Raw genomic sequence first — 9,240 nt, 5'->3', positions numbered from 1 at the left:
ATGAGAGGGTCATCTCAAGTACAGCAATTAAGAATGATCACTATGTAGACCTATTGTCCTAAGGGAATAAGTCAGATGATTTTTTAGAACATACAATACAACTCAGGCACAAATCTGTTACTCACCTAGTCAATTAAAAAAGAAAAGTTTAATTATATAAAAGAAATCAATTTATTTTAAGAAATAATATCTTTTATTTTATTTACAAACACAAAGAAATCAAAGAAAACATTTTATAGACCAAAAGTTGTTTCTCTTGCACCAATTTTAAGGAGCAAGACAGTAAAAATAATAATCGCAGAACTAATCTGAACAAAGCCAAACAGGTAATGAACAGTTCAGATGCAGCTGACTTGGAGAAAGCAATGCAACTCAAAACTAGCTCTGGGTCAGCTTGGGTTCTAGTGCCACCTGGTGAATCAACAGTAGTTTTCCCCTTGCAACCATAGCTAATATACAATTTAAATTAATCCACTGCATTAGATGACAATACATGAAGAAATGTCACAAAGATGAAGTGCTTGAGTAATCTAAATGCACATCCAGAGGGCCGTACACTGAACGGAGTAAATTGAGAACCTTCTCTTGAATGATGTCAACCTGCTCTGAAGGGCAGTAGTCATCCAAACTTGATCTGTAATAAGGAATTGAAAAAAGCATGAAAATACAGATATCACCACCATGATCACATTTTGTATTCTTGAAATGCTCTGTGGCCAGGCTGAAGTTTTTTTTCAAACTGTGGCACGTTCTGCCTCCCAGTATCCCTTCAAAGTCTAGTGTTGTGCCTCTCCTCACTACTTTAAGTTGAACAGAAAGTCTGCAGCAGATCAGGAACATGACCTATTCTTCTTTCCAATTCTAATCTCTTCCTAAACCTGACACAGAACATGTTGGCAGTCAAAATTCAATCAAATGATCTAATTAAAGGACATGTGGAAAGGGAAGATTGAAAAATTCAAATGCTACTAGTAAAGTAGGTAGGAAAACTTGAAAAACAAATCTTCACAATCCCTGGGATATAACCTTTTTTACAGTATCTATTAATGAACTGCAAACAGACATTAGTAAAAAATCAGAGGTGATGCTTCTTGATTTTGTTGTTTGTCAGAATCTTTAGTGATGATTCTGTCTTTTTCCACAACAGCAGATGGTAACTCTGCCGCAATTGGCACAGGGAATACTCTTTTTCCACAACAGCAGATGGTAACTGCCGCAATTGGCACAGGGAATAGAGCCTTCCTTCACTGCAGGTATTAGCCATACTATTTCTTGTTGACAAAACCAGCTTCGTATCAGCTTCTGCTACTCTTGACTGCCATTTAAGGGCACCCTTAGTATTTCTGCATGATAAAACTGCAACAATTTGTCAACAGATACCCCGTGGTCTTCAAATTACATCTTCTCAGGACAGATCCCTGGTTCTCCTGGGTCCTTGGCCTCAAACTCTATCCTGTTCTCCCAAGTAATACCCTTATAGTCATGGAAGCGTAGCTTTTACTCCATAAAAAAGCTTTATTAGAGCATTATAGAATATAAACCCCTTTTGGCCTACTAGATGAAAACCAGTTCTAGGCAGTTCCACTAAAACCAGAAATCCACCTGTAGTACAATAAACCCCACAGCAAGAAAGCAAGGAAGGTGGGATTTCAGCCCATGCAGGCTTGTCTAAGCTAGCGTTGCTCTAACTAGCACAAGCAATGAAAATAGTGGAGATGTATGAACTCCAGTGACAGCTATCAACCCCAACACGAGGCCTCATCACAGGCTGTACACAGCCTGTGCTGAAGCTGACTGGGTCATCATGTTTTAGCTGCTTTTGAAATGTGTGCCAGCTACTCTAAATCCCAGTAAAACTGGTCATCAGCACAGAACCTTCCCTTAGCTGTGTAGATGCTGTCACTGCTTTATGATAAATGTTTTTAAATGTCAATTTTCACTACATGGCTTCTACTTTAATACAGAACTTAATATGTACCAACTAGTGTTATACTGATAGAATCATTTATCTTCATAAGCACAGCCAGAGCATTTTAAAGTAAAAGTATATACACAGTCTTACCGAGCAACTGTCACAAGTGTGGGCTTTGGCATATCTTTTAGTAGAACTTTAATGGATTGTATGAGGCCTTCGATCTCCTCTTCGGTGCTAACATGGTGAGGAAGCTCCACATAATCACAGGTCAGACCAGCCTGATGGACCTACAGGTAAATTAAACAGAGATTGAATTGCTGCTAATGAATTACTAAATACATCTTGCCTGTACAAAAACTCTAAGAAATGATCCCTAATTCAGTAGGTAACTTACACCTCTTCAGACTTGTTCTTTAAACAAAACTAGTAGGTAACTTACACCTCTTCAGACTTTAAACAAAACCAGTAAAATTCTGGAGGTTGTATGGATTGTTTCATTATCTCCAGGACACTGCACCTCTCCTATGAATTCAGAGTATGCCACAGCCCTTGAAGATGATAGCTCTGATGTTTTACTAATAGGTACCTTATCTTAAGTTCTATAAAGCATTGCCAACAGACCCCAGCAAAATGAAACCTCCCCTCACAGGCCACACAGCCCAAACCATCACAATTCTGAAAGATCACACTAATGTTGCCTAAATATAGATAAGCAGAGCTGAACTTTAGTAGCTTTAAAAACAAAAGCTGGCCTAAGTAATAAGACATAAAACCCCAGGAAAACTACCAAAATTTCACAAAGTCCTGAATCAAGAAGCAAGTCTGAAATGAAATATGAACTTTCCCTCCCCGCTGAAGCCACACTTTTGAAATCTGTCTACTTTATACTCTTTTACCTTGTCACCTACCATTTCGTAATCTGGGCTTTCCATCCTAGTTTTCAAGCTGTGAACTAGTTGAACAAGTGGCTGCATTCTGGAGTTCAAACAAAACCAAAATTTGTTACAAATATGTATATACCTCAAGTGGTTAAAAAAAAAGAATGAAAAGGGGAGGCAAAAAAGGAGGGAAATAGAAGTTATTCGTTATTATGGCCTAGGATTTGAAAATGAAACTTGCCTCTGTGTGTCATCTTGCACCTGAAAAATTGAACTCGGAACTATTGTAGTGTTTCACCAGGTCTTTCCTAAGAAGTCCCTATACTCACATCTGCCTCTGGCAAGTCCTCTTTGCACTTTTTAGGGTAATCTGCAGAGAAGGTGGTGTAGCTCAAAAGTCATGTGAACTTGATAAGAAATACTGGTCACTGTTCCAGAGGTCTGACAGTAACTGCTGCATTTGATGTGGAAAATGCAAAGTGATGCGGTTCAGATGTTTAGTGGAGACTGTTGCTCAGGTACAACCTTTCATTCACTTCCATTTCTCCACAGAAAGCAGAACTTTCGGGAGCACCAAAGAATTCCTTCTCCATATCCTCTTTAGTCTGTTGCTTTTTGAGAGCTCTGCTACACACCCATGACTATATTTTTAGTCACCAAACATGCCTCCATCCACAGATAACAGAATTTGTGTGAGGCTGTACAAGGCTGAGCTTTGAAGGCTTACAATAGTGCTGGAGGCAGCAGACTGCCTTTCCTTTTGTTTTGTCGGACCCTTTCTCCTCTAGAACTAAAGGGAAAATGGTATCCTTGCATAGATCCTATCCTTTTCTGTTACCAAAGTACTGGACTAACCAGTTTCAAAACTACTGTTTGCATTTGAAGCCATTTAGAAATCTCCTACCCAGGATATGAAGCCCATTTCTGTAGGGTTTCTTCATCATCAGTGTCACACAGATCCGCAAATGCTGCTTCCAGATCTTCTAGCTGATGAACACGGTTTTCAACACAATCCACCAAGCCTTCCTTTAAATAAGCACATATAAAAGTATGTTAGGAAACAGAAGAACTAAGAATGTCATGGCTTGCCCTATGATTAAAATTCTGAAATGACAGATCTAGTGGAAGTGGGGAATCTGATTCATTACTACAGCACGTATTTTCAAGAGGATCAGAATGAATGAATGAATGAATGTCTGCAGAAGCTGATATACCTTCAGAATAAATCACCTCACTTTGATGTCCTTCCCACAAATAATTTAAACCAGCCAGCTTTCAAATACATACCTGTTTTTATTGATTAAGAAATATGAAAATCAACTTTCCAGTCTTCCACGTGTCTCAATTTTATACATGCCTATTAATTAGGTTTCATTAGTTTGCAATAATTATATGTGCTGAATCTCTCTTTAACAGTGTTCAGATGAGACTATGAAAGCTTACATTTCCACAATTCAGAAGCACACAGCACATAAAATGAGAAGTACATTACAGTGGCATAATACCATCTTTCCACGTCTAGACAAACAAGTAAAATACCAATTAAGCATTCAGCACACCTCTTGCTATCAAGGAAGAGCAAGTAGGACAAGGAAGGGGAGAGCCTGAATAGAAGAAAAACAAAAAGAAGCACCAGCCACCCAAGGAAGAGCAAGTAGGACAAGGAAGGAGAGAGCCTGAATGGAAGAAAAACAAAAAGAAGAACCAGCCACCAAAAAAAACCCAAGCAAAAATCCCACAGGACCTAAGCCCTGCTGAGCCATAAAAAGAACAAGACTGCAGATGACTTACTATGTTTTCATTCCTTCCTTGTCAATTACCGTTTGTTTACTGAAATTAAATTCCACACTTATGCTAAATATTTATGCAATTCACATGTTTAATCAAAACGTTTAATAGGAAAGAATTCCTAAGATGCTGCTGATTAGCGTTCAGCATGTCGCACAGCTTAATTTGAGATCACTTCATTAAGCACCTTTGATAGGTTCCTTCCTGTTGTCGTAACTCATTTCTATTGGGTAAATCAAAAGAATCATTCCCTCTTACATCCCACAAGGAAATAACATACCTCTGTTGCATTTTCATGAGGCTTCTTGAAATTGTACAACTCTTGCAAAAGCTTATATTCTGTCTTTGAAAACCAAACAAAAAAAGGCGAAAAATTAGACTCTTCAAATGAGAAACCAAATCCTCAAAGCCTTCTTTCTTCCGAAAAAAATGTGGTCATCACTTCCCTACTCTAGTACTGCAAACGAGTATAACAGCCTCTCACCAGGACAAGCTACCACTCCTTGGATAAACACCACCACCATGCGTTTTGAAAGGCAGTCTCCTGATACCACTGGGGCTTTCCAACAGCATGTTATAGAGGGTAAAAAATTATACATTCTGTCAATTCTCCCTGATGAATCTTGCTGTGGCTATTTGGAGTGTTACTTTGGAAACCCAAGCATAGTTTTTATGTCCCAAGCAAGAAGCAGAAGAGAGACAATACCTCTGAGCTTGAGTGCACACTCAATACTGATGACCTCCCTCTATTTGGTTGTCATAATTTTTTGGCATATACAATTCCTTAAAAAGTCTCTCCTTAAAATATTACTATGAATCATTAACCATGATCAGCAGATCTGCTAATTCATGAAAGTTTCTCCAGAGACAAATGCTAGGACTGGTACTCTTTTATGAATGGTACAAGGCCATTCAATTGTCATGCTTACCTGTGTGTACATTTCTTTGAACGGATTTTTAACTGAAAAAAAATCTAAGTCAATGTCCAAAACATATGCATCCCCTTTCTGCAGTATTTGGCAGATATCTTTAGCAATTTCCCTTATTGGGCATTCACTGTTTCTGGGACAGCTTGAAGCTGAGCACTCTGACAAGGTTTCTGCCTTGTTCAGGACACTTGTATTTTGTAATTCCTTTTTCTTCACACTTGGGGTGCTGTGATCAAGGTCACCAAGAGCCACTGATGAAGAACCAGAAGTTGTGCTTTCTGTCACATCTGTATTTAGCTTCAGTCTTTTAGCAGCTGTGACTTCACCATTTCCTTCGTGGCTGTTCGACGATTCAGTAGGATTGATGAGAATGACATGTAAATTTAAAGGCTTCTGGTTTTCCAGCTGATCAGTAGGAACATAAAGACCATCACTTAAAAAGTAATGATCTGTGCCTGTAACCCTACAATTGACAATAACTCACAGTTAATATACATCTTGGCAAAGAGCTCAGGAAAAAGCATGTATGCTTTAGGGATCCTGAGAAGAATGAACAGACGCTTGATGGGTAACAAAAGCAATAAAAATGTGTAGATAAAATATTTCTTTTAATCCTCAGTTTTTTTACTTAAAGTTTTTTCTGCTTCTTTATTGTGGAATAAATATCTTAACATTTCTTCTCTATTTTATGATAGGCCTACAAGGTTTTAATGGATATGAAAAAGATTCTACATTATGTGCTTCTAAGATTAATTTGCCATTGAATTGCATTTTAAAGACAACATGCAGATAGTGTCAATATTACGGCATATGAGATTGCAAAGCTATGGATATTTTGTCTCGGTTTTCTACCTTTACATGAAAATTATGTTAATTTGGTTTGAGAAGTGCCCTGAAATGCATAAATATTTATTTATTAAAAGTAAAATATTATTAATAGGTAGAATTTAACTTTTTATCACTGACATAGGTTCCCTGTTCCAAGTGAGAGAGATGGTAGCTAGAGGATAAATAGCCAGCTATCAATTGAAAGCACTTAAATAAAAAAACCCAAAACTAACCAACCGAAACCAACAACACTAAAAACTCTGCTTACAGTGAAAATTTAAAGAATAGAATTTTCAAGCCATATTTCAGTACATATTTCAGCATTAAGCCATGAGCATCACAAACTCAGATTAAAAATAAGTTTAAGAAGTGTGAACTTCTGCTCGCTTGTGTTAAGGCTTCATCCGATTACAGGGCATCACCATCAATCGACCACAAACACAAATAATTTCATAAACAGCAGAAATTTGAAGCTTAGCTACCCGGTGGCTTGTGGATGGATTATCCTGAGTTTGCCAAGATGACAGGTTGGATCACAACTTAATCTTGTTGACGCAGCACTCCCAGGGCATCTTCTCAGAAATTCTGCAAGGTTTAACATGAGCTCATGCTCATGCCTTTTCCTTAGTGGACACTAACTAAGGTATCTATTACTTATGAATCTGCTGACAAGAAAACTTTCAGGAAGTTTGTATTTCTGAGGACTTTCTTTTTCTTCCCTCATGGTTACCTTTGGAAAGACTAGAATCTAAAGTAAAGGGACCTGACCATCTTTAATAGGAAAACTGAAATGCTCTTTTCATGATTGCCTAGTCCACTACTGGGAGAGCTATTCAGCCATCATGAAGTATTTCTATATAGTGGTTAAATGACTAAATGTAACTGAAAGCAATATTTTTTTTTATTATTATATAGGTTCACTTTAGGCTTCAGATTCAGTATTGTAGAGCTTCAGCATTTTATTTAAGGTGTTAAAGAAAGCATTTCCCTGCTGTCTTTTGTTAAACTTACTTCAAAAGATTTATTTTGATATGCTGACAAGAGACATGATTTCCAGATGTCCATTAAAGCTGTACAAAATCACAATGCAGTGAATATGGTGAATGCAAAATTGTCACGGACTGCATCCTGCAGAATGATGAGGAGCTCTGATTTGAACTTGAATCATAGAATGGTTAAGATTGAAAGAGACATCTGGAAGTCTCTAGTCTATCACCTGATCAAAGCAGAACGAACTTCAAAGCTAGATGAGGCTGCCCAGGTCAATTATCCTTTATAAAAGGATGGAGAATTCACCACCTGAGTACCTGTTTCAGTGCTTAACTAGTAGATTATCTTAAAAAAACCAAAACCCAAACAAGCAAAGTAAATAAATAAATAAAAATTTTACTAGCTAGGCCAAAGACTAAATAGATACAAGTTGAACTGCATTAGCTTCTAAGGAAACCACAAATACAAATTAAATTTTCATCTTTATCCGAGAACACAAAAAATGGCAATGAAAAGCTATAGAGAGAGCTTTTATCTTACAAGTATATGACAGCAGACAATTTACCTGATTGTCGTCGTTGATATGTCTTTCCCAACTAAAAAATCGTGTTTTCCTTCTGAGATCTGCTGAGCCCAGGGTGGATGAAGCCATACTACTTGAGAAATATGGCCAGCATAAACAGCAGGCATAATCCAGTTTTCAATACTTAATTCACTGTAATCAACAGAGAATGACAGGAGATAAGAGTTATTTTTCTTATAAATAGAACACAGTCAAGAACACTGCAAACACCTTCCACAGCTTAAAGCCCCCATGCATATCATCTAAAATTAGCATTTCTTGTAAGGGTAACATCATCAAAGAAAGAAAAAGAGGGAAATTTTTATTCATAAGGCAGACCAACAACATCTGTAGCAGATTAAAAAAAGTTTGGACACAGAATGCAATCAGCTTCACTCTTAGCATGGCACTTTGATTATAAACTACTGGACCTGACAGTGTTAAGATAACAGTTGGACTCGATAATCTTAGAGGCCTTTTCCAACCTTAATGATTCTGTGATTCTACGATTCTATGTCCTTTTTCTCTTGATACATCAGACAGAGGAAATTGCAAGGAGAATCTCAACATTGTTCTAAGTAACTTCAAACTGACCTCATAAGAGTGTTTTATTGCAAACTGCTCTAAGTAGATTTTAAGTATCATTTCAGTAATTAGAGAGTCAATCTGCATCCGCAAGATTAATGTCTTTCCTCATTATCAAGACCTTAATTTTTTCCATTAAAAAAAGGTTTCAGCACAAGTGAAAAGACAGAAGAAACCTGAACCTGACTTATACCTCTTTTCTTCATCTTTCCTAAGCAGTCATACCGAAATCCACTGTGAATCAAAGCAGCAACAAGTAGACTTAGAGCAATCAGATGCAGTACTGAGGTCTTACCTAAAAAGAGCTTCTTTGTCAAATACAGTGTCTGCAGGCATATTCACAGGAATAAGAAGGTCTGGATGGGAATCAAGATGAATAAAACTGATGTTACTGGCAGGAAGATGCTTTGAACCAATGGCACGATAGATGAAAGGCAGCACCTAAAGCAACATGAATAAAATTATCTTAATGGTAAGCAGTAGGCTGAAAAATGCCATGGCTTTAACAGCAAAAACACTAGCCCCACTCTTATTCTTTAGAATTTGGATTAGAGGCAGGAGGAGACAGAAAACAATACAAAGGGGAAATAACTCCAGTGACAGAACTACTCATGAACTGTAATCATTATAAGCCCAAGTGTTCCACATGAGAAACTGCTGAAGAATCACAGCTTTACTCCCTTTTTCCTTCCTTATAGGAAGCGCTGTTTGCAGTAACTCTTCTCACTAACCGTTCAACTCAGTTCCTAGGTTGCTATTATTTTT

General features: G+C 37.5%; 1 protein-coding gene across 1 annotated transcript; it reads right to left on the bottom strand.

The window, feature by feature from the left end:
• Nucleotides 1–208: 208 nt before the first annotated feature.
• Nucleotides 209–8,916, bottom strand: LOC103798172 (chromosome unknown open reading frame, human C5orf22; the record flags this gene model as incomplete). The annotated part of the gene is made up of 8 exons (XM_009070421.1): nt 209–634; nt 2,063–2,202; nt 2,824–2,890; nt 3,698–3,819; nt 4,862–4,924; nt 5,511–5,973; nt 7,894–8,043; nt 8,771–8,916. Coding segments are annotated over 8 exons (1,281 nt in total), but the record flags the coding sequence as incomplete, so codon positions are not given.
• Nucleotides 8,917–9,240: the final 324 nt, after the last annotated feature.

The sequence above is a fragment of the Acanthisitta chloris genome, unplaced genomic scaffold, assembly GCF_000695815.1.
Source record: "Acanthisitta chloris isolate BGI_N310 unplaced genomic scaffold, ASM69581v1 scaffold4152, whole genome shotgun sequence".
Lineage (NCBI taxonomy): Eukaryota > Metazoa > Chordata > Aves > Passeriformes > Acanthisittidae > Acanthisitta > Acanthisitta chloris.
Note: the sequence above shows the minus strand (reverse complement) of the source record. Positions and strands in the feature narration are given on the sequence as shown.